The following is a 26112-nucleotide window of genomic DNA, read 5'->3' on the forward strand; positions in this document are numbered from 1 at the left end:
AGTGCCTAGTCAAGTTACTGTTTCCTGAAGTTATTTAAGTTAGTTGTTTTCTTCCCCACCTTCTTCAATGTGGTTATGTCATCCATTTTTAATATAGTTAGGTTCATTGGTTAGTGTTTATATTCACTCTTTTCTATTTTTATTGTATTTATTCTCAGGTGGCTTCTCCCATTGCTATGATTTCACTGATCATCTTTTCTGAGCTACATAAACGCATACAAACCCAACCACCCTACTGGACATCCCCAGGTAGATGTCCCTCATAGTTCTCAAGTCTAACATTAATTCTTTGTCTTATACATGTTGCAACTTATTTTTAGCCCTTTGTTCTTTTCAAATACAGAAATTCTAAACTTTGCTATTGTGAAGAAAAATAAAAAATCTCAGGACCACTCCCCCCCCCAACTCCTTATGCAAAACAGAAGGTCAAGCCTAGAGGCTGAGTAGTGCAATACCCCATTCCAAATGAATAGCTGTTACTAACATTTTGAATCAGCCAGATCCTCACAGAAAAGTAAAAGGCCTCAGGCATCCACAAGGACTGCCCCCACAGATGGATCACTCCTAAAGAAACTCCTAGCTGGCCTCCCATAAGCAAGGACATGCAAATTGTAACTTTGGGTCCACAGGCTAAGTCTAGCTCCTAAAACTAAAGTCTGTTAGATTCCACACTAATAAGTTGAGTACAAGTTTATATTCCAAGGGGCAGAACAAAGATAAAACAAGATCAATCATTCCTCCACCTACCCAAGGACATTGACATAATTGATCGTTCCTTCACTCCCTTCTTCTCTTCAAACATTCATCTTATGTAAAATGTAGATTTCCTGAGCCTCACAAGAATTTTGCCTTGCTGCCCACACCCCTCCTCCTTTTTCCTTTCTGTGTGCCCCATCCTCTTTCAATACCGAAGTTCCCAAATCCACCTTTGGAAAAAGTCACAGATGGGTCTGTGGTTTGTGTTTTTCCCAGGCACAGCCTCAAATTTTGGCTTATTAAACCTCCATTGATTGAGATCTTTGCCTCAGTCACTGATTTGGGGTTGTCAACATAATCAAACTAATCAATATCCCAGAGGGTTTTGTGTCCTATTTGAGTAGGCTGGTATGGCTGGAGGATAATAAAGTTCAAGGATGTAAGACCAAGGAAGATGCAATGTCAAGATCATAAAGTGGTTTGAGGGTACCACTAAATAACTAGGACATTTTCCTGATGGCAAGAGGGAAATATGTACAAATGTTCAGCAACAGAGTGATTTTCAACCAACATTAGTCATTTAATAACTATTCAGCACCTACAAAGTGCTACCATCAAATCTTCCTTTTAAAAAATTATCATTTTTGTACTTTTCTGTATCTTTTATTTCTCACAATTTAGATTACGTAAAAACAAATAGATCATTATGTAAAGGGACATAATTAAGGGGGATTTGCATAAAAAATTTAAATGAAAACAATGATATCAGTGCAGAAACTGTCAGCTCAGGGAAGAAAAACTGTCTAGAAACCGTCTAGATTACAGTATACACAGAGCTGCAAATTATAAGAAAAGTGTCACTGCAATTCAGTGGAAAAGTGATTCAATAGCTAATGGTAAGGCAACTGGGGAAAAAAGCAAATCCTTACCTAACACTTTAACACAAATATAATATCCAATAAAACAGAGATAAAATGTAAAAAATAAAACATTTTAAAATCTTTTAAAGTATGAGAAGAAAATAAAGGTGAATGTCTGCATAACCTTGAGATGAGGAAAAACTTTTCAAAAAAATGACAGCAACGGACGTCCATACAAAAATAAATCGCAGATTTTTTTTAAGCCTCTGAGTCATTAGAAGATATTAGAGGAAAATGTGTTTTTAATATTGGAATGGGGAAGGCATCCAAAATGCAAAAGGGACACCCGGTAGGGTGACACGAAGGTCCAGGAGGCGGCTTCAGACAGGCCCCTGGGCCCCCGCCCATCCCCCGCCCGCGCCCGTCCCTCCCGCGCGCACTCACCAGCCTCCCGGACAAAGGCGCAGCGCGAGGCTCCGCCCCTTGACGCCGCCGTCGTCCCGCCGCTAGTCCGGGCCCAGGCGGGAGAGGGTGCTGAGGGCCCCCATGCCGGAGCCAATGACGCCGGGTGCCTGGGCTCCTGGGGGTGGACCAGCAGCCGGCGAGGCCGGCTCTGACGACAGCCTTCCCGCAATGGCGACCGGGCCGCGCTGGCTTCGGATCCCCGATACGCATGCGCCAGCGACGCCGTGGGCCGACAGCGTCCCACATTGTCGGGTCTGGTAACTGCCACCGGCTCCCGGGGTCCGCTTTTCCCAAGACCCGGGCTGCTCGGGGAGGTGCGGGCCTCGGCCCTCAGCCCCCACAGAATGTCCCGATGCTAGAGGCCGCGTCCCACAGTCCCGCCAGTCAGAAACGTTGGGCTGCCCCGATCCCGCGCCGGTTGCGCTGCTCCGTCTCCAAGACGACGACACGTCGCTCTCCTCACCCGTGGAACCGCCGCTCCTACTTCCCTTCCCCCCATTATATATTCATGAAACTCAAAATATAATGATAATGATTTAATTATATATACGTATGTTGTGTGTGTGTGTGTGTGTGTGTGTGTACTACTAATGAGAAAAATGGGATTCTTTTTATGGGGATAAATTTTCTTAATTGGAGTTCAGAAGTAGTGTTCTTTATCACCAAAATCGTTTGCAAAGGTTCATCTGTTTATGCTAGTTATAATGAGATTTCACATATTTCATCTTTTAAAACTTTTTTCAGGTAGATAAATACTACCAAATGCTGCTATCATCCACGAGCATATGATTTAACTTGAACATATTCATTACTTGGAAGGTATTTATAGAGTTCTGTTATATTCTTCTCTTGATATTTGCATTTTAGCACGTCATTATATAGCAGATTAATCACTTGCAATTGAAGGGTAGGCGGGAACTTCTCAACTGCAGAGTTATAAAGATTTTGAAATATAGAGATCTCTTTGCACTTGCATAGAGGTCCAAAAATGCTACCAGAACGATAGTTTGAACATGGAAAATATAGCCACTGTTAATTTTGGGTGAGGCCGGGGAATCTCACTTCCTGTTTTAACTTTTGACAGCACTGAAAATATATAAAACATATAAAGCAGTTTGACATAACTTGTGATTCAAACAATGTTAGTTGTGGAAATTTTACTGTAGTATAAGTTGTGGGTTATAAGAGCAGTTTTGTCTTGTAATTTTAGTTTGAATTCATTAAGAAACGTTATCAAGTCTGCAGCAAAAGCTAATTTCCCAAACCATTCAATGTTTGATAAGTGATTGAGGGTGGTTTTGTTACCAAAAAAACTGTGTTCTTTCCCTACTTTATATCACCTGCAAAGAAACCAGAGATGACCATTAGGAGCCCCCTGTGTGTCCATCCTTGACCACCTCTCCTTTCCTTCCCCCATAGATATAACCTATATCTTGAATGTCAATGCATGTTTGATAAAATGTAGTTTGATTCCTAAACTACACAGTTTATTTTTGCCTGCTTTTGAACTTGGTATGAGTATAATTTGCATCTTTCCTTGACATTGTGTTTTTGAAATTCATCTATATTGATGAGTATGGGAGTGGCTGATTCATTTTTACCGCTGCATGGTAATTATATTGTATCAATATATAACATGGTATTTATTCATTATATTCTTTAAATGTTTTTAAAATTTTACTAGACTTAGAGAGTACAAATTAAATTCTAAACATGTATATATTGTATAGTGGTGGATTCTTGGCTTTTTGTGTACCCAACACCTGAGTTCATCCCTCACCCCTTCTCAACCTCCCCTTGTGAGTCTCCAGTGTCCATTATACCTCTCTGTATGCCCCTGTATAGCCATCCTTTAGCTCCCACTTATAAGTGAGAACATAAGGCATTCATTTTTTTGTTCCTGAGTTACTTCACTTAAGATGATGGCCTCTCATTCCATCCAAGTTGCTGCAAAAGACATTTCATTCTTTCTTATTGCTGAATAGTACTGCATGGTGTGTGTGTGTGTGTATGTATGTATATATATATATATATATATATATATATATATATATATATATCACCTTTTCTTAATCTGCTCATCAGTTGATGGGTACTTAGGTTGATTCCATATCTTTGTGATTGTGAATTGTGCTGCAATAAACACATTCATACAGGCATCTTTTTGCTATAATGATTTCTTTTCCTTTAGGTAGATGCCGAGTAATGAGATTGCAGGATCAAATGGTAGATCTACTTTTAGTTCTTTGAGAAGTCTCCATACTGTTTTCCATAGAGGTTGTACTAATTTACATTTCCACAACAGTGTATAAGTGTTCCCTTTTCACTGCATCTGTTCCAACATCTAGTTTTTTGACTTTATAATAATGGCCATTCTAATTGGAGTAAGATGGTATCTCATCGTGGTTTTAATTTGCATTTTCCTGATAATTAGTGACACTGAGCATTTTTCATATGTTTTTTGGCCATTTTTATATCTTTTTAAAAATGCCTATTCATATTATTTGCCCAATTTTAAATTGGGTTGTTTGTTCTTTTTCTTGCTAAGTTCCTTGCAGATTTTGGATAATAGTCCTTTGTTGAACACATATTTTGAGAATATTTTATCCCATTCTATAGGTTGTTTATTGACTCTTTTGGTTATTTCTTTTGCTGTGCAGAAGCTTTTTAGTTTAATTTAGTACCATTTGTCTATTTTTGTTTTATTCCCATTTGTCTATTTTTGTTTTTGTTGCATTTACCTTTGAGGTTTTAGTCATAAATTCTTTGGCTAGGCCAATGTGCAGAAGAGTTTTCCTAAGTTTTCTTCTAGGATTTTTATTGTTTCAGGTCTTACATTCAAGTCTTTAATCCACTTTGAGTAAATTTTTGTATATGGAGAGACATAGGGATCCAGTTTCATTCTTCTACATATGGCTCTCCAATTTTCCCAGCCCCATTTATTGAAAAGAATGTCACTTCCTCAGTGTATGTTCTTGTTGATTTTGTGAAAGATCAGTTGTCTGTACATATGACTTTATTTCTGGGTTCGCTTTTCTGTTCCATTGATCTGTATGTCTATTTTTATATCAGTATCATGCTGTTTTAATTTGAAATCAGGGAATATTATGCCTCCAGCTCTGTTCTTTTTATTAGGATTGCTTTGGCTATTCGGGCTCTTTTTTGGTACATATGAATTTTAGAATTGTTTTTTCTAATTCTATGGAAAAATGACATTGATATTTTGACAGAAATTGTTGAATCTGTAGATTGCTTTGGGCAGTATGGTCATTTTAACAATATTGATTCTTCAAATCTTTAAGCATGGGATATTTTCCCTTTTGTTTGTGTCATCTATGATTTCTTTTATCAGTAATTTATAGTTCTCCTGGTACAGATCTTTCACCTCCTTGGTTGAATATATTCTTAGGATTTTTTTTGCAGCTGTTATAAATGGAATTAAGTTCTTGATTTCCTTCTCAGGTTGGCCATTGTTGGTGTATAGAAGTGCTATTGAGTTTTGTACAATGATTTTATAACCTGAGACCTTGCTGAATTCATTTATCAAATCTAGGAGTCTTTTGGAGGAGTCCTTAAGGTTTTCTAGGTATTATATTATATAATCAGCAAACAGAAATAAGTTGACTTCCTCTTTCCCAATTGGTATGACCTATATTTCATTCTCTTGTCTGATTGCTCTGGCTAGGACTTCCAGTACTATGTTGAATACAAGTGGTCAAAGTAGGCATCCTGATCTTGTTCCAGTTCTGAGGAGGAATGCTTTCAACTTTTCCCCATTCAATATGATGTTGGCCATGAGTTTGTCATATATGGCTTTTATTATTTTGTTCTACGTTCCTTCTGTGCCAAGTTTTTTGAGGTTTTTTTAAATTTTCTTGAAGAGTGCTGGATTTTATCAAATGCTTTTTTCCATATCTATTGAGATGATTATATGGTTTTTTAAAAATTCTGTGATTGTGGTGAAATATAGTCATTGATTGTGTATGTTGAGCCATCCTTGCATTCCTGGGATGAAACCCACTTGATTGTGGTTAATTATCCTTTTGATGTGCTGCTGGATTCGATTTGCAAGTATTTTATTGAGAATTTTTATGTCTATGTTCATAAGAGATATTGGTCTGAAGTTTCCTTTTTTTGTTGGATTCTGTCCTGGCTTTGGTATCTGGGTGATGCTTCATAGCATGAGTTAGGGAGGATTCCATTCTTTTCTATCTTTTGGAACAGTTTTGGTAGAATTGTCACCTGTTCTTTGTACATCTGGTAGAATTTGGCTGTGAATCCATTTGGTCTGGGGTATTTTTTGTTGTTGGAATATTTTTTATTACTGATTCAATCTTGCTACTTATTGGTCTACTCAGGAATTCTATTTCTTCCTGATTCAATCTTGGAAGGTTGTATGTTTTCAGGAATTCATCCATTTCTTGTAGGTTTTCTAGTTTGTGAGGGCATGGTCAATTATAATAGTCTCTGATGATCATTTGTATTTTTTTCTTATCCATTCTATTAATAATGTCTCCTTTTTCATTTCTGGTAATGTTTATTTGGACCTTCTCTCTTCTTGGTTAGTCTAGCTAGTGGTTTATCAATTTTGTTTATCTTTTCAAAGAATCAACTTTTGTTATATTAATACTATATATTTTTTTGTCTCTATCTCATTTAGTTCTACTGTGATATTTGTTATTGCTTTTCTTCTACTAACTCTGGGTTTGTTTTTTTCTTGTTTTTCTAGTTCCTTGAGATGCAATATTAGGTTGTTAATTTGTTGTGTATCTATCTATCTATCTATCTATCTATATTTTTGGATGTAGGCTTTTAATGCTATTAATTTCCCACTTAGTACTGCTTTTTCTCTATCCCACAGGTTTTGGTATGTTGCGTTTTCATTTGCAATCATTTCAAAAAAATTTTTATTTCCGTCTTTTGCTCTTCATTGACCCAGTGATTGTTTAAGAGTATGTTGTTTAATTTCCATGAATTAAATATTTGCATAGTTTCAAAAGTTCCTCTTTATATTTATTTATAGCTTTATTCTACTGTGGTCTGAGAAGATACTTGATATTATTTCTATTTATAAAAATTTGTTAAGGCTTGTTTTGTGACTGAAATTTGGTCTATCTTGGAAAATATTTCATGCGCTGATGAAAACATTGTATATTTTGTAGTCATTAGGTAGAATGTTCTGCAAATATCTGTTAAGTCCATTTGATCTAATGTCCAATTTAAGTCCAGTATTTCTTTGTTGGTTTTCTGTCTTGATGACCTGTCCACTGCTGTGAGTGTGGTGTTGAAGTCCCCCATGATTATTGTGTTGCTGTCTATCTCTTTCTTTAGGTGTAGTAATATTTATTTTGTGAAGGTGGGTGCTCAGATATTGGGTTCTTCATGTTTAGGATCATATACTCTCTTGTTGAATTGACCCCTTTTTCAGTATATATAATAACGGTCTTTGTATTTTTTTAACTCTTTTTGATTTAAAATCTGTGTTATCTAATATAAGTATAGCTACTCCAGCTCATTATGTTTTCCATTTGCATGGAATATCTTTTCCTCCCTCTTTACTTTTAGTCTATATGTGTCTTTATGGGTAAGGTGAGTTTATTATAAGCAGCATATAGTTGGATTGTGTTTTGTTTTGTTTTGTTTTTAAATCCATTCTACCAATCCATGTCTTTTAAGTGGATCATTTAAACCATTTGTTTTCAAGGTTAATATTGATATGTGAGGCTGTGTTCTTGTCATATTGTTAGTTGATTTCTGCATGCTTTATAATTTCTTTGATTTCTTCTTTTCTCTGTCTTTATTTCTTTTTGGTTTGATGTACTTCTGTCATGTTGCCATTTATTTCCTTTCTCTTCTTCCCTTGTGTGATTATTTAGTGAGGTGTGTGAGTTTTACGTTTTCTTGTGTTTCCATGATGGTGAATATTGGCCTTTTGTTCCCATGTTTAAGATACTTTTCAGCACTTCCTGTAGGGCTGGTCTAGTGGTGCTGAATTCTTTTGGTGCTTGCTTATCTGGGAAAGACTTTTTTCCTCCATCATTTATGAAGCTTATTCTGGCAGGATATAAAATCCTTGGCTGAGAGTAGGGGTGAAGAACGCAGATGGCTACACACGAGTGGATCGCTCTCCCCCAAGAACAGCATTGTGAATCTTCAGAGAAGCAGCATGGGACAAGTAGCACTGGAAAAAAAAAAAAAAGAGGTGAATGGGAGAAACCATCACAAAGTCTGGAGAGTGCGAGATATACAATAGTGAATAGAGCGTGTGATGGCCGTGCCTGCCTGGCCAGCCAGGGCAGTGTGACCTGACCCTCAGGAGGACGCCTGGTTTCTCCACCAATCTCCACATCCACTCAGGCAGGGAAGTGGATGAACTCAGTGCAAATTGTGGGAAGGGATGATAGGCTCTGTGGGGAAGAGACAATAACGGGAAATATTTTGAATTCTCCGGTGCTCTGTGTTAGGACCGCACTGGGTGGGGGAGGGACTGGCCTGAGTGGACACTTCCTGGGACCATGTGAGGGAGTTTGGAGACAGGCACCTCACCTCTGGCAGTGGGTGAAGAACAAAGGAGGGACCAGAACAAAGGAGGTGAACACTGAAAGGGAGGCTCTGCCCCTGGAAACCTCCGAAGATTTGGCCAGCTCAGGGCAGGACAGAGAGAGCAGGACCCTCTACTGGACTGACATGAGACAGCAGGTCAGGGACACAATGGGGGCAGACGGCAACTTGTTGAGTCAGCCTGCCAAACCAGCATCTCCCGACCCTGAGCAGTTGCCCTGAGTGCTGACTCTCGGTGGGTGGACAGCCACCATTTTTGGGGTCCACAGCCCAGAGATGCTGTGGCGTGGTGCAGTTTCAGGCACCACCCCTGCCTCAGCCTGGCGACTTTTGTGCTGGCATGGCAGGCTCTGCCCTTGGAGGCAGGGAGAAGCAAGAAAAGCCACTTTCTCTGTGCCACTGGTGTAAATCTGCAGAACTTTGGAACTAAAAAGTAGTCCACAAACTGTTAATTAGGCTAGTTGGGCCAGCCTTGGTGGGCAAAGACTGAGTGCGTCCCCCAAATGCTGGTGCTCTGGGGGGGGGGTGGGCACCAGCTGTGGGATCCCCAGACGCCGGGATGCGCAGCAGTCTTGGGCAACACCCCTCCCCCAGCCCAGAGACTTTCACTCAAGCACAGCGGGCTCCACCCTTGTAGGAGGGGAGAAATGAGAAAAGCCGCTTTTTCTATGCAACTAGTGTGAATCAGTGGTACTTTGGTACTAAAAAGTCCACAAACTGTCAATTTGGCTAGTCAAGTTGGTGTTGATGGGCAAAGCTTGAGCCTCTTCCCCCAACACTGGTGCTCTGACGGGGGAGGCCACCAGCTGTGGGATCCCCAGATGCTGGGATGTGCAGTGACCATGGGCAATACCCCTCCCCCAGCCTGGCGGGCTCTAGGAGGTGGGGCGAAGTGAGACAAGGGTACAGCGGGATCGCCCCTTGGAGGTGGGCAGAAATGAGAAAAGCTGCTTTTTCTGTGTGATTGGCATGAATCTGTGGGACTTTGGTACTAAAAAATAGTCCACAAATTGTTGATTTGGCTAGTTGGGCTGGTGTCAGTGGGCAAAGCTTGAGTACCCCCCAACACTGGTGCTCTTGTTGGGGAGGCCACCAGTTGTGGGATCCCCAGACACTTGGGAGTGCGGTGGTCTTGGGCAACACCCATTCCCCAGCCTGGCAACTTCTGTGCAGGTACGGTGGGCTCTGCCCTTGGAGGTGGGGAGAAGTGAGAAAAGCCACTTTCTCTGTGCTACTGGCGTGAATGTGCGGGGCCTTGGTACTAAGCAATAGGGGTCAACCTGTTGATTTGGTCCAGTGGGCCAGCTTTGATCATCTGAAAAGAACATAATTCTAGGGCTCACTTTCTGTGTCCAGCTGGCTGCCAGCTTTGGGGTTTGTGGACTGGGAAGGAAAATCCTGGCCAGTGTCCTCAGCACTTGCACCAATTGACTCCCCTTATCAGAAGCAGCCTTCCAAGTGTGGCAAAAGAGCCCTGAATATCATATTAGCAGCTCCCCTATCAGCAGATCAAGCAACCATAGAGGTATACACACTCAGGCTTGCAGGCACTTGTTTCCCTTACCCTACCTAAAGGGGGAACAGGGTTCAAGTAACCCTTGGGAGTGACAGGACATTTCTCAAAAATCAGGGCATTTGTATACCCCATTCAGGGGATCAGAGGCCAACACGGAGGCATCAGATTACCTTGATAATTGGCTCCTCCACGCAAACTACAATCAACAACAGAGAGGGTAACCCTATAGCTAAACACAGTGCCTTCCATCTCAAACTATTAGAGGGCAGCAGAATCATAAACACAAGTGTGATTCACCATCTGGGAGCTTAAGCTGGGGGACCAAACTCACTAATCTCCATTGGCAAAAGGTGAAAACAACAGGTCAGAAATAACCCAACTGGCTAAAACACCTCTAAGGCAATACAGGACCAGTGCACCTCCTCCCAGCACTGTCAAGGAACATCCTTTTGGGGACTTGGAGATAGGGTCATAAACCAGTTCTAGCACCCCCAGTTCTCAACAAAGTAGCTGATGAGAAAGAATCAGTGAAAGAATGGAGGAGACATGAAGGATGAGAGAGAAAACTCACCCCCAAAATAAATCAGTCAATCTTCAACAATGGATACCAACTTACCCAATATGATTAAAATGACAGAGAAAGAATTCCAAATATGGATTATCAGAAAACTCAATGGAATTGAAGAGAAAGTAGAAACTCAACACAAAGAAGCCACAAGAATAATACAGGAAATGAATGAAAAATTCTGTAAAGAAGTTGAAATATTAAGAAAAAAACCAAACAGAAATTCTGGAAATGAAAGAAGCATTTAAGGAACTACAAAACACAGTGGAAAGCCTTAAGAATGAAATGGATCACACAGAGGAAAGAATCTTAGAGGCTGAAGATAATGCCTATGTGCTAAACAAATCAGATGAAGAAAAAGAACACAGAAGCAAGAGACAAGAACAAAATATACAAGAAATGTGGGATTATGTAATGAAGCCAAATATAAGAATCACAGCCGTCCCAGAGAAGAAGAAAATACAAAAGGGCTGGAAAACATATTTCATGGGATACTGGAGGAAAATATGCCTGGCCTGGCCAGAAACATAGATATCCAAATACAAGAAGTGCACAGAACTCCTGGGAGACTTAATGTGAAAAGGCAATCGCCACAACATGTAGTTACTAGGCTGACCAAAGTAAACACGAAAGAAGCAATCTTTCAAGCAGTAAGATGAAAACAGTAGGTAACCTACAAAGGAAAACCTATCAGACTAACTAGAAACTTCTGAACTGAAACTGTACAAGCCAAACGGGTCTGGGCACCTATTCTCAATCTTCTAAAACAGAATAATGGCCAACCTAGAATTCTCTACCCGGGAAAACTAAGCTTCATCTATGAAGGAGAAATAAAGACATTCCCAGACAAACAATCACTGATGGAATTTGCAAAGACTAGACCTCCCCTACAGCAAGTACTCAGACCTGCATTATACTGAACAGCACAATAGACATTTACCAAAGTAAAATCACTCAAGACTTAAAGTTGAGAACCTGGATTCCACAATGGCTTGAGAGGTAAAACAAAACAATAAGAATTTATCGAACAACATGAACATAAATCTACCCCAAATATCAATTCTCTCAATAAATGTGAATGGGTTGAATTGTCCTCTGAAGAGTGGATAAAAATTCATAAGCCTGTCCTCTGGCAGAGTGGATAAAAATTCATAAGCCAAGTATATGCTGTCTACAGGAAACACATTTATCCAAAAAGATACTTTCAGACTCAGGGTCAAGGGATGGAAAACAAACTTCCAGGCAATGGAAGCCAAAATAAAGTGGGAGCAGCTATACTTTTTTCAGATAACATAAGCTTTAAAATAGTAAAAGTAAGGAAGGACAAAGGTGGTCACTATATAATGGTGAAAGGAAAAATCCAACAAGACTTAACAATTCTTAATATTTATGCATCCAACTCAGGAGCACACAGATACATAAATCAAACCCTGTTTGATCTAAATAGCATGATAAACAATAATGCCATAGTAGCCAGGGATTTCAACACCCCACAGACTGAACAGGATAGATCTTCCAAGCAGAAAATAAGCAAAGAAATAACAGAATTAAATAGAATTCTAGAACAAAAGGGTCTAAAAGACATCTACAGAACATTCCACCTAAATAAAGCCGAATATACATTCTTCTCATCAGCCCATGGAACTTTCTCCAAAATCGATCACATCCTAGGCCACAAATCAGATCTCAGTAAATTAAAAAAAATAGAAATTATACCATGTATCTTCTCAGACCACAGTGGTATAAAATTAGAGTTCAATTCCAACAGAAACACTCACCACTTCACAAAGTCTTGGAAATTAAACAATCCATTGCTGAATGACTATTGGGTCAAAGAGGAGATACAGAGGGAAATCAAGAGATTCTTCAAACTAATGATAATGGGGACACAAGTTATCAAAATATGTGGGATGCAGCAAAAGCATTCCTGAGAGGAAAACTAATAGGATTAAGTGCTCACATTCAAAAAACAGAAAGCTCAAAAATCAACAAACTAATAAAGCATCTCAAGGAACTAGAAAAGGCAGAGCAAATTAATTCTAAACCTAGCAGAAGAAAATAAAAGTAAGATCAGAGCAGAACTAAAGGAACTTGATAATAAAAGAACTATAAAGAAGATCAATAAAACCAAAAGCTGTTTTTTTTAAAAGATGAAATTGACAGCCCTCTTGCTAGATTGACAAGAACTAAAAAGGACTCTAATAAATTTAATTAGAAATGAAAAAGGAGAGGTCACCACAGACATCACAGAAATACAAAACATTATCTTTGAATATTATAAAAACCTATATGCCCCCAAACTACATAATGTAGAGGAAATGGACAAATTCTTGGAAATATACAACCTCCCTAAATTCAACAAGGAGAAAATAGAATTCCTGAACAGAAAAATATCAAGCACCAAAATTGGAGTAGCAGTTAAAAACCTTCCAACAAGGAAAAGTCCTGGACTAGATGGGTTCACACCCTAATTTTACCAAACCTGCAAAGAAGAACTCATACCTATACTGCAGAAATTATTCCACAACATTGAGAAAGATGGTATCCTCCCCAACTCATTCTATGAAGCCAATATCACCTTGATACCAAGGCCAGGAAAGGACACAACAAAAAAAGAAAACTAGAGAACAATATCCCTCATGAATATAGATGCAAAAATCCTCAACAAAATCTTAGCAAATCAAATCCAACAGCACATCAAAAAAATAATTCGTCATGATCAGGTGGACTTTATCCCAGAGATGAAAGGCTGGTTCAACATACACAAATCTATAAATGCAATTCACCACATAAATAAAAGCAAGAACAAAGACCATATGATTCTCTCAATAAATGCAGAAAAAGCATTTGACAAAATGCAGCACACCTTTATGATAAAAATGCAACATAATAGGCATAGATGGGACATATGTTAAAATGATTAAGGCCATATACGATAAACCCACAGCCAGTATCATACTGAATGGAGAAAAATTGAAATCATTCCTGCTTAGACCTGAAACCAGACAAGGTTGCCGCCTATCTCAACTTCTATTCAACATAGTGCTGGAAGTTCTTGCCAGAGCAATTAGACAAGAGAGGGGAATTAAAGGCATCCAAATTGGGACAGAAGAGATCAAACTCTCACTCTTTGCTTATGATATGATATTATATCTAGAAATCCTCAAGGATTCAACCAAAGGACTCCTGGAATTGATAAATGTAAAGTCTCAGGGTACAAAATCAATGCACACAAATCAGTGGCATTGATATACGCCAGTAAAAGTCAAGCCCCAAATCAAATAAAAAAACAGCACCTTTCACAATAGCTTCTAAGAAAATTAAATATCTATGAATATATTTAACAAAAGAGGTGAGAGACATATATAGGGAGAACTATGAAACACTGAGAAAAGAAATTGTAGAAGGTGTAAACAGGTGGAAAAATCTATCATGCTCATGGATTGTCAGAATCAATATTGTTAAAATGTCCATAGTACCTAAAGTGATCTACAGAACTAATGCAATCCCTATCAAAGTACCATCATCATTCTTTACAGATCTAGAAAAAATAATTCTATGCTTTGTATGGAACTAGAGAAGTGTATGGAACTAGAAGATAGCCAACACAATCTTTTTTATTGATTGTTTCAGGATATTATGAGGGTACAAACATTTTGGTGACATTTTATGACTTTGCCTCACCCAAGTGAGGATTAGAGGCATGCCTTTCCCCTCTACAATGCTCACCACATCCATTAGTTGTGAGTTTACCCCCTCAATCCCCTAATCCCTGGAAAATATTTACTACTGTGTGAGCACCATAGTGTTGATTTAGTGCCAATTTGATTAGCCAAGGCAATCTTAAGCAAAAAGAACAAACTGGGAGGTATCAGTCTAGCAGATTTCAAGCTTTACTACAAGGCTATAGTAATCAAAACAGCATGGTAGTGGCACAAGACCAAAGATATAGACCTTTGGAACAGGATTGAGAACCCAGATACAAAACCATCCACATATTGTCATCTAATCTTTGACAAAGCAGACAAAAATACACACTGGGGAAAATAATCCCTATTCAATAAATGGTGCTGGGAAAACTGGATAACCACATGCAGAAGATTGAAACTGGATCCCCACCTCTCACCTCTCACAAAAATTAATTCACAATGATTAACAGATTTAAACCTAAGGCATGAAACCTTAAGAATTCTAGAAGAAGATGTTGGGAAGACTCTTTTAGACCTTGGCATAGGCAAAGAATTTATGAATAAATGGGACCTGATCAAATTTAAAAGCTCTGCACGGCCAAGGAAACTATCATTAGAGAAAATAGACAACCTACAGAATGGGAGAAAATATTTTCTTTCTACACATCTGATAAAGGGCTGATAAAAAGAATCTATATAGAACTTAAAAAAATCATCAAGAAAAAAATCAAGCAATGCCATCAATAAATGGGACATGAACAGAAACTTTTCAAAAGAAGACAGAATAATGGCCAGTAAACATATAAAAAATGCTCAACATCTGTAATTATTGGGGAAATGCAAATCAAAATCACAATGAAATATCACCTAACCCCAGTGAGAATGGCCTTTATCAAAAAGTTCCAAAACAACAAATGCTGGCATGGATGTGGAGAGACAGGAACACTGTTACACTGCTGGTGGGACTGCAAATTAGTACAAACCCTGTGGAAAATAATTTGGAGATACTTCAAAGATCTAAAAGTAGAAATACCATTTGATCCAGCAATCCTACTACTATGCATCTATCCAAAGGAACAAAAGACATTCTATAATAAAGACATCTGCACTCAAATGTTTATGGCAGCACAATTCACTATTGCAAGGATGTGGAGACAACTCAAGTGCCCTTCAGTCCATGAGTTGATTAATAAAATGTGGTATATGTATACTATGGAATACTACTCAATTACAAAAAACAATGGTGATCTAGCACTTCTTATATTATCCTGGATAGAGCTTGAGCCCCCCCTTCAAAGTGAGGTATCAGAAGTATGGAAAAATAAGCACCGCTTGTACTCGCCATCAAATTGGTACTAACTGATCAACACTAAGGTGCTCACATGGTAGTAATATTCACTGGGTGCTGGTCAGGTTGGGGGATGGGGGTGGGTAAACTCACAATGCATGGATGCGATGTGCATGGTATGGGGGAAGGGCATGCCTCTAGCCCTGGCTTGGTTGAGGCAAAGTCATTACCTGTAACCAAAATATTTGTACCCCATAATATCCTGAAATTAAAAAAAAATTATTATGTAGGAGGAAGTTTAATGACTTGCCAAGATTTCTTGGCATACTGTTAAAAGAATAAAGCAGATTACTAATTCAAAAAAAAATCCTTGACTGGCAGGTTTTTTTTTTACTTTGAAAGTCCCATCTTATTCTCTTCTTTCCTATAAAGTTTTTGCTGAGAGGACCACTGTTAGTACAAATGGGGTTTCTTCTATAGGTGACTAGATGCTTTTCTCTTGCTAATTTTAAAATTCTCTTTTTCGCTTTGACTTTAGTCATTCTGATTACTATATGCCATTTTGATGTTCTTTTTGCAATGTATTTTACTGTGGATCTTTGAGCCTTCTTTATCTGAATGTCTAATTCTCTTGCTAGTCCTGAGAAGTTTTCATTGATTATTTCCTTAAATAGGTTTTTGAAAATTTTTGATCTTTCTTCTCCTTTGGGAAAAATGATAAATCATAAGTTTCATTGCTTTATGTAGTCCCACACATTTCAAAGGCTTTCTTTATTTTTTTTCATTCTTATTTTCTTAATTATGTCTTACTGGATTATTTTAAATGATCTATCTGTAAGTTCTGAGATTCTTTCTTTTGCTTGGTCTGGTGTATTCTTGAAGCTTTCAAATGTGTTTTGTATTTCCTTCAATCAATTTTTCATCTCCAGAATTTTAGTTTTTTAAATTATATCTGTCTCCTTCATAAATTTCTCATTCATATCCTGAATTGATTTTGATTTCTTTTTATTAGTTTTCAGATTTTGCTTCCATCTCATTGAGCTTCTTTAGAATCAATATTTGCAATTCTTATTCTGCCATTACAAGTAATTCTTTTTGATTGGTATTCATTGCTGAACAATTGTTGTGATCCTTTGGTGGTGTCATGTTTACCAGTTTTTTCATGTTTCCTGTGTCCTTCCATGAATATCTGCACATCTGATGTAGCAATTGCTTGTTCAAATTTTTTGAGATTGCTTTTAAAGGGGAGAATTTTTTTTTCCTGAAGATGTATATATGTTGTTGATGGAGTAGGACACTTTGGTTTTTATTTTGGGTGTGTGCAGTAGTGTGATCTTTGTATGATCTTAAGCAGTACACAGGGTCAGTGGTATCTGTGAGTTCCTTGGTGGATCAGGGAACAATTATTAGTTGAGGCTGTGGTGAAGTTTTGCTGGTGACCTGAATGGCAGCTGGGCCAGTCTCTGAGTCCCAGTGGTGGAAGAAGTACGTTGAGTATGCCTCATAGCAGCTTATACTGACAATGGTTTTAGTGTGTCCTTGGGGGCCAATTCTTGGGCTTTCAGGTGGCTTGCTCAGAAGCTAGTAGTTGGAACAGAGGGCTGGGCATGTGGATGGTTTCTCAGACCCCTAAGCAGCTAATGTGATGTGGAAGGTGGCGGTAGAGGTGGTGGAGCCACCCACTAGGACCCAAGTGTTCTGTGTCGGTATTACTGGTAGCTGCAATAGATTGGGTAGACTAGTCCCCAGTCCCACAACTGACTGTAACAGGGCCGTGGGTATTGTTCTAAGTGTGCTGGGAAAGTTTGGTCTTCCTGTCCTTCCCAGCCAGGTGGCAGCTGCAGTCATGTCACCTTGAACTTGGCCTGAGGGTAGGGCATGGTTAAACTCTCTAAATTGTGCCAGGTATGGACTTGCAATGAAAAAGGGCAAGGCTTCTTTCAAGCAAACAATGTGGGAACAAACTGTAGGGAGTACTGTCTGCTCACATCTCCGTCTCACATGAGCCTATAGCAGGGCAGTGGAAATTGTCATAGGAGTAGGTGGGAGAGCTTGGTCTCCCTGTCCCTCCTGAACTTCGTGGCAGCTGCAGCTTCATCAGCCTGAACTCAGGGCAGGGTGCTATCTAGCTTTAAACTTTCCAACTGGCACCTTGAGCCTGTGATCAGAGAGGGTGGGACCATTTCCTGGCAAATACCATATGAAAGATGCTGGGGGAGTGCCAATCACTCACAACTTAGTCCCATGGCATCCCACAGCAGGGTGTTAGGAATTGTCCTAGGTGTGTTTAGGAGTGCTTGGGCTTTCCTGTCCCTCCTCAGCTAGGTGGGGCTATGATGACATCAGCCCAAATTCAGCACAAGGGTGGGGCTCTGCCCAGTTTCAAACTCCCAAAGTGGCATGCTGCGCCTTTGACTAGAGAGGGTGGGGCCCTTCTCAGCCAGGATTCACTGGCAGGTAACTGGGGAGTAGAGTTTATTTGAGAATCAGTTTCACAGCAGCCAGATGGGAGATGGTGGGCACCATCCTAGATGGATGCTGGAAAGCCTGCTTTCTCTGCCCGTTCCCAGCCAGGTGGGGGCTGCAGCCAGAGCAGCCCAAACTCAGCCCAAGGACAGGGGACAGCCCAGTGTCAAACTCTCAAAATGGTGCCTTGGACCTGTGACCAGAAAGGCTGGAGCCCCACTCAGGCAGGCAGCGTGGATGAGAAACTGTGAGAAATATGGCCCACTCATGTCTTAGTCTCAATGCTGCCTACAGCAGGGGGGTGGGCACCTTCCCAGGAGTGTGTGGGAGTGCTGGGCTCCTCTATCTCTTCTTGGAGCTGTGCAGTGTCTGCAGGTATGCCTGTGGTTCCCCAGTATCTAGAATCTCAGAATGGTGCCTGGTTCAAGCTGCTCTAGGCTTAGATGCCTGTGGGATTCTGCATGAGTGCCCTTTCTAGAACAATGTCTGTGTGCAATCTCCAAGCAGCTCCCTATCTTAGGACCAATACCTGTATAAGTCAGAGGGTTCTCTTCTAGCCAAGATCATAAAAGCTTCTCTTAGCAAGTGGAGCCTTGGGGGCATCTCTCCTACTGCTTCCCTACATCCAAGAGCTTCTCCTAGCTGTTAGCCAGTCTCAGGCTGGGCAAGTTGTCCTGAACCCTCTCCTTATCTACTTTTGGTGCTTCCTATTAGTACTCTGGTGAATCCTAGCATTCTCTTCTAGATGATCTGTTCAAATAGTGAGAATATGCTTATAATTCTGGTTCCTTTCTGTGGAGTAGGCACATACTACCTGTGTCTAGCCGGCCATCTTGATTCTATCCCCTATTGCATTCTTGATAGGCACGCGGGTTGTTTCCAGTTGGGTTATCATGAACAATATTGCTATGAATATTTTTGCATATGTATAGGAGATTTTCTGGGTCGCAAAGTATGTGCCTGTTCAACATTGCCTATAAATACAAAACTATTTTCCAAAGTTATTGTGTCAAATCACACTTCCATAAGCAGGACATGAGAAAAGTGCTGGGGTCTGCTGTGGCCACTAAGGCCTACTTTCCACTGAGGTTAGTTTGGAACCCAAGGCCTCTATAGTCAGCCTGCAGTATTGCACATGAGATATTGAGTTCATTTTTGCAGGAGCTATAGATTCCTGACTGGTATCAGAGCAAATCAGGAGGCTCAGTCTGTGGGTCCCAGTCTGTGAGTAAGGGGTCATGGGGGTCTTCCTGGAACTAGGTTTGATTGTGGCAGGCCCAGTGTTAGGCAAAGTCTTACAATCCTTTTCCTTTCTTTTTCCCCTGTGGACAATATCTCTTTCCATGCTGTGATGCCTGAGTTTGGGGAAGGGGTGTCATTTCTATCTCCCTCAATGTGTCTTTTCTTATAATTATGCTTAGCTCTTGTATAAGTATTTTAAATGAATGAATAGTTGGTAAAATTGATGTTTCTATGATGGAATGATCACTAGAGATTTCTATTCTGCCATCTTGCTCCACTCTCCCAATTTCCCCTTTCATTTATTTTCTTGTTTCATGCCATTTTGATCTGAAAAGATGACTGATATGATTTCAATACTCATAAATTTGCTAAGACTTGTTTTGTGTCCTAACATATAATGATTTGTGATCTTTCTGTCTTTTGGATGTAGGCATTTATTGCTATGACTTTTCTTCTCAGGACTGCTTTAGCTGTATCTCACATATTTTGATAACTTGTGTCTGCCTTATCATTTAGTTGGAGAAATCTTTTTATTTCTATCTTAATTTCCTACTTGACCCAACTATTGTTCTGCAATAGGTTGTTTAGTTTCCACAACTGTGTAGAGATGAGTGTTTCTTTTGGAGTTGATTTCTAATTTTATTCCAGTGTGGTCTGAGAATATGCATGGTGTGATTTCTATTTTTAAATTTTCTTGAGACATGTTTTGTAGCCTAGGATGTGGTCAATCATAGAGAATGTCCATAGGCTGATGAGAAGAATGTATATTCAATATTTTTTGGGTAGAACATTCTGTAAATATTTTTAGGCCCATTTTTTCTAGAGTTCTGTTTAAGTCTATTGTTTCTTTGCTTATTTTATGTTTGGGGTATCTGTCCTGTTCTGTCAGAGGAGTGTTGAAGTCCCTGGCTATTACAGTGCTGCTGTTTATCATTTTGTTTAGATCAAGAAGGATTTGCCTTATGAATCTTGGTGCACCTGTTTTGGGTGCATAAATATTTAGAATTATTATGTCTTCTTGTTGAAGTGTTCCTATTACCATTAGATAATGACCATCTTTGTCTTTCTTTACCTTTGTTGATTTGAAGTATATGTTATCTGATATTAGAACTGCTACACCCACTTTCTTTTGGTTTTCACTTGCATGGAAAATTATTTTCCATCTTTTCACCTTGGGTCTGAATGAGTCCTTTTGGGTTAGATGTGTTTCCTGGAAACAGAAGATACTTGGTGTGTACTTTTTTTTTTTTTTTTTTTTAACCCATTCAGCCACCCCATGTCTCTTGAGTGGAGAGTTCAAGCATTGATGTTTATTGAAAGAATTGATAAGTGGTGTGAATTTCTGTTCATCCTGTTGAGTAGAACTTTATTGTTCCCTTTTACCTCTTGAGCCATTGTGATGACTGGGCTCTGACCTTAAGCTTTTGGGGGTTTTTATATTGGTGGGTGTCTATTGTGTTTATCTACATCTCATGCAGGTCTGAGTTCTTCCTGCAGGGCAGCTCTCCACTTGGCAAATTTCCTCAGCATTTGCTTGTCTAGAAAAGACTTATTTTCTACATGAAGTATGAAGCTTAGTTTTGCAGGGTACAAAATTCTAGGCGGCAGTTGTTTGGTTTAAGAAGACTGAAGATGCGGCCTACTCCTTTCTGTCTTGTAAGGTTTCTGCTGAGAAATCTGCTGCCAACCTTCCCTTGTAGGTCAGTTGTGGCCTATATGTAGCTGCTTGTAGAATTTTCTCTTTGACTTTGGCCAGGTTGAATACTATGTACCTTGGAGAATGTTCTGTTTGTTATGAATCTTCCTAGTGTTCAATGGTCATCTTGTACCTGGATGTTTGGATCTCTGGCAATACCAGGGAAGTTTTCCACACTAATTTCCTCCAATAGATTTTCCATGCTTTTAGCACTTTCTTCTCTTCCCCCCAGGGATACCTATAATTCATATGTTCATTCACTTCATGTTGTCCCATATCTCTCTAAGTGATTGTTCTGCCCTTGTTGTTCTCTTCTCTGCCTCTTTAAATGCTTAGGTTAGCTTGAGAGCCTTGTGTTCAAGTTCTGGGATTATTTTTTCTTTTTGGTTTAATCTGTTGCTGAAATTTTCTGCTGCATTTTGAAAATCTCTGAAAGATTCTTTCATTTCTTTAAGTTCTATTATATCCTTCATAATTTTATCAAGCTTTTAAGTTACTTTTTTATTAATTTTATGAAATAGTTTTTGGGCTTCTTTTTATTGGTTTTTAACTTTCTCTTCAATTCCATTCATCTTATTTGCCATCCATATTCTGAATTCCATTTCTGTAATTTAAACAATTTTCTTATAGTTGGAGTCCACTGTTGTAGCTCTTTTGTGACCCCTTGAGGGTACTGATCTATTTTGATTTTTCATGTTGCCTGGGTTCTTTTGCTGGCTTCTTCTCATCTGAACTCTCTTTTCTGAGTTCTGGGGTAATAGGTTTGCAGGACTCCTGTTCCTCGCTGGGAATTCTGCAGACAGTTGTAGGATGTTCATTTTGGGAGCTAGACGAGACTCTTTTCAGAGAGGCTGGTGTTGTATGGATTGCTCTACCCAGGGTCTCCCCACAGAGGTAACTGCAGCAGCTGGATAAAGTTGTCATGGGTTCCTGGGTTGTGGGTGATTGCTCAAAGCAGGTTGCAATGTGCTGGTGGCTCGAGGATGGGGGTCTCTGGCAGAGTGTTGGACTTTTGAGCTTCTCTTTCAGCCCTGGTTTGGTGGCAGAGACTCTGGGGTGGGGTCTTGGGGTTCAGATGTGGTGCTTGAGATGTGGGGATGGTGTCTCAAGCCTGGTGGGACTTCTGGGGGCTAAAGGGTAGAGCCTGAGGCTCTGGTGTCAAAGACTCTGAGCTGGGACTAGGAAGGAGCTGTGAGCAGAACCTCTGTGTGAGTCTCTGATCAAAAGCGGGGCTGTGCAAATGGCAGGACGATCTGACCTGGAGGGTGGGGTCAGGGCTAAGCAGGCAGGAGGTAGTCGCAGCTTCATGGAAGAGTCTTGGCTGAATAAGCAGCATCAGGCTGATCCAAAGGCTCTGGGATCCCACAAATGCCAAGTCAGGAGGGCTGAAGTTGGTTCTGGTGGCTGAGGGACTGCAGAGCTCTCCACATTCCATTCAGGGTCTGCTAAAGCAGCCACCCAGAGTCTCTTAGGTTGGAGCCTGCTGTGCCCTGGGATGAGAGCCTCTGAGTTGGGACTGAGGTGGAGCTGGAAGAAAAGCCTCTGAGCAGGGGCCCTGAGACAGTGGCTGTGCAGATTGCAGGCCAACCCAACCTAGAGGGTGGGGTGAGGGGCAGGCAGGCAGGAGGTGGCTGGAGCCTGGAGGGTGGGTTTGGAGCCAAGCAGACTGCAGTCTACTTCTTAGACGCAAGGGTCCCTTGGATGCCAGGTCAGATGTGTGAAGTTGCAGCTGTCCAAGCCCTACCCAGGACCTGCCAAAGTGGTTGTCTAAGGACTCTCGGGCAAGGCTTGTTGTGCCATGGTGTGAGAGTCTCTGAGCCAGGACTGGAGTAGAGCTGGAAGCCAAGCCTCTGACCAGGGCTCTAAGGCAGGGGCTGTGTAGATGGCAGGTCTACCCAACGTGGAGGGTGGGGTCAAGGCCAGGAAGGCAGAAAGCAGCTGGGGCCTGGAGGGTGGGTTCAGGGCTGAGCAGGCTGCAATCTGCTTCTTAGGCACAGCAGTCCTGCAGATGCAAAGTCAGACATGCAGAGGTTGCAGCTCTCCTCACCCCACCCAGGACCCACTGAAGTGGTTGCTGGAGCCTTCTCAGGGTGGGGTCTGCTGCTCTCCAGTAAATTCCTGTGCCCAGGTCCTGCTGTGCTCTAAGAATGAAGTACCTGGATTTAATTTCCAGGGTATGGCTCAGGGAAGCCACAAATCCGTCCAGTACCCACCAGCCCAGTGTAGACCTGATGCGGTGCACCCAAGAGTTCAGGATGGCCTTAGCTGTTGCCTGATCTCCACAGCACCTGTTGTCTAGTGCAACGGCTCTGCACTGACTCCAGCCATGTCCCTGTCTGAGTAGGTATGAGGTGGTGGGTGCCGTCTTGCAATTTAGTCCACACTGTACTGGCAAGACAAGCACAGTGCTCCTGCACTCTACTCTCCTGTTGTTCTCCTCAAGTTCTCCAATCTTTGTAAATGTATCACCCCATCACCTTTTTTTCCACACTGAATGGCCCACATTGCTTCTCTGTGAATTCAAAGCACTACTTCCAGGGCAAGCAATCTGTATGTAGGCACTTTCACTTCTTTCCTTGGGAGTGGTAAACTGTAGCCATATACCACATTTTGTTAATCCACACATGAATTGATGGCACCTGGGTTGGTTGATTGCATATCTTTGCAATCATGAGTTGTGCTGCAATAGACATTCAAGTAAAGGTGTCTTTTTGATAAAATGACTTCTTTTCCTTTGGATAAATACCCAGTAGTGGGATTGATGAACCAAATGGTAGGTTGACTTTTAGTTCTTTGAGGAATCTACATACTGTTTTCCATAGAGGTTTTACTAATTTGCAGTCCAACTAGCAGTATATAAGCATTCCTTTCTTTCTGCATCCATGCCAGCATCTATTGTTTTTGGACTTTTTAATAAAAGCTATTGTAACTGGGGTAGGGTGATATCTCATTGTGGTTTTAATTTGCATTTCCCTGGTAATTAGTAATGTTGAGAATTTTTTCACATGTTTATTGATCATTTGCCTATCATCTTTTAAAATGCTTCTGTTCATGTCTTTTGCCCACTTTTTAATGGGATTATTTTTTTTTCTTGCCGATTTGCTAGAATATTTTGTAGACTCTGGATATTGGCCCTTTATCAGATGTATAGTTTGAGAACATTTTCTCCCAATCTTTAGGTTGTCTATTTGCTCTGTTGATTATTTTCTTAGCTGTGCTGAAGCTTTTTAGTTTAATCAAAATCTGTTTATTTATTTTTGTTGTTGCTGTGATTGTCATTGGGATCTTATTCATAAATTTTCTGCCTAGCCCGATATCTAGAAGAGTTTTTCCTACATTTTCCTCTAGAATTTTTATGGTGTCATGCTTTATTTGTAAGCCTTTTATCCATCTTGAATTAATTTTTGTGAGTGGCAGGAGATAGCAGTCTTCTGCATGTGCCTATCCAGTTTTCCCAGGACCATTTATTGAATAGGGCTTTATTTCCCCAGTGGGTATTGTTGTCTGCTTTGTCAAAGATCAGTTAACTGTAGGTAGATGGTTTTATATCTGGGCTCTCTATTCTGTGCCATTTGTCTACATCTTTATTTTTGTACCAATATCATGATGTTTTCATTAATATAACCTTGTTTGAAGTCATGTAATGTGATGCTTCCAGATTTGTTCTTTTTGTTTAAAATTGCTTTGGCTACTCTGGCTCTTTTTTGGTTCCAAACAAAGCATAGTATTAATTTTTCTAGAACTGTGAAGTGTGACACTGGTAATTTGATTGGGATCTCATTAAATGTGTAAATCACTTTGGGTAGTGTGGGCATTTTAGCAATGTTGATTCTACTGATCCAAGCAAGATATGTTTTTCTATGTGTGTCTTCTGCACTTTCTTTCCTCAGTGTTTCATAGTTCTCCTTATATAGGTCTTTCACCTTCTTGCTTAAGTGTGTTCCTAGGTATTTCATTTTGTTTATAGCTATTTTGAATGGTACTAAGTCTTTGATTTGACTCTCAACTTGATGATAATTGGTACATAGAAATGCTACTGATTTGTGTACATTGGCTTTGTAACTTGAGACTTTGCTGGAGTTCTTTATCAATTTCAGGAGTCTCTTGGTGAAGTCTTTGGAGTTTTCTAGATATAAGATCACATCATCAATGAATATCAATAATTTGACCTCCTATTTCCTGATTTGAATACACTTTGTTTCTTTCTCTTGCCTGATTGCTCTGGCTAGGTCTTCCAATAGTATGTTGAATGCAAGTGGTGACAATGGGTACCCATGTTTTGTTCCAGTTCTTAGGGGGGAATGCTTTCAACTTTTCCCCCTCCAATATGATGTTGTCTGTGGGTTTGTCATATATGGCTTTTATAATTTTAAGATATGTTCCTTCCATGCTTAGTTTGTTGAGGGTTTTTATCATGACAGGGCGCTGGATTTAGTCAAATGCTTTGTCTGCATGCATTGAGATGATGATATGGTCTTCGTTTTTGCTTCTGTTTATGTGGTGATTACATGTATTAATTTATGTATGTTGTACCATACTTGCAAGCCTGAGATGAAGCCCACTTGTTTTTGGCGAATTATTTTTTTGATGTGAATTGGGTTTGAATTGAGTTTGCTAGCATTTTATTGAGGACTTTTTCATGTATATTCATAAGGGATATTGGTCTGTAGTTTTCTGTTTTTTTATGTGTGTGTCCTTTCCTGACTTTGATATCAAGGTGATACTGCTTTCATAAAATAAGTTGGGGAGAATTCCCTCCTTCTCTACATTATGGAATAATTTTTGTATCATGGGTGCCTCCTCTTTGTAGGTCTGGTAGAATTTGGCTGTGAATCCATCTGGTCTGGGGCCTTTTTTTCTTGAAAGATTTTTATTACTGCTTCAATTTTCTTTTCCATTATTATTCTGTTCTGGAATTCTACTTCTTCCTGATTGAGTCTTAGGAGGCTGTGTGTTTTAGGAATTTGTTGATATCCTGTACATTTTCTAGTTTATGTGCATATTTTTATAGTATTCATTGATGATGTTTTATATTTCTGTGGTATCAGTTGTATCATCTCCTTTTTCA

At 40.0% G+C, this 26112-nt stretch overlaps 1 protein-coding gene across 1 annotated transcript in view; it reads right to left on the reverse strand.

Moving 5' to 3' along the window:
- ZNF713 (zinc finger protein 713) overlaps nt 1-21246 on the reverse strand; it is a 68029-nt gene extending 46783 nt beyond the window's left edge. Inside the window, exons 1-2 of the mRNA XM_045542167.1 lie at nt 21178-21246; nt 2001-2376 (exon numbers count right to left, since the gene is read on the reverse strand). Coding sequence (XP_045398123.1) covers nt 2001-2376; nt 21178-21246 — 445 coding nt within the window. The remainder of the gene's footprint in view (nt 1-2000; nt 2377-21177) is intronic.
- Nucleotides 21247-26112: the final 4866 nt, after the last annotated feature.

The sequence above is a fragment of the Lemur catta genome, chromosome 2 (genome assembly GCF_020740605.2).
Source record: "Lemur catta isolate mLemCat1 chromosome 2, mLemCat1.pri, whole genome shotgun sequence".
NCBI lineage: Eukaryota > Metazoa > Chordata > Mammalia > Primates > Lemuridae > Lemur > Lemur catta.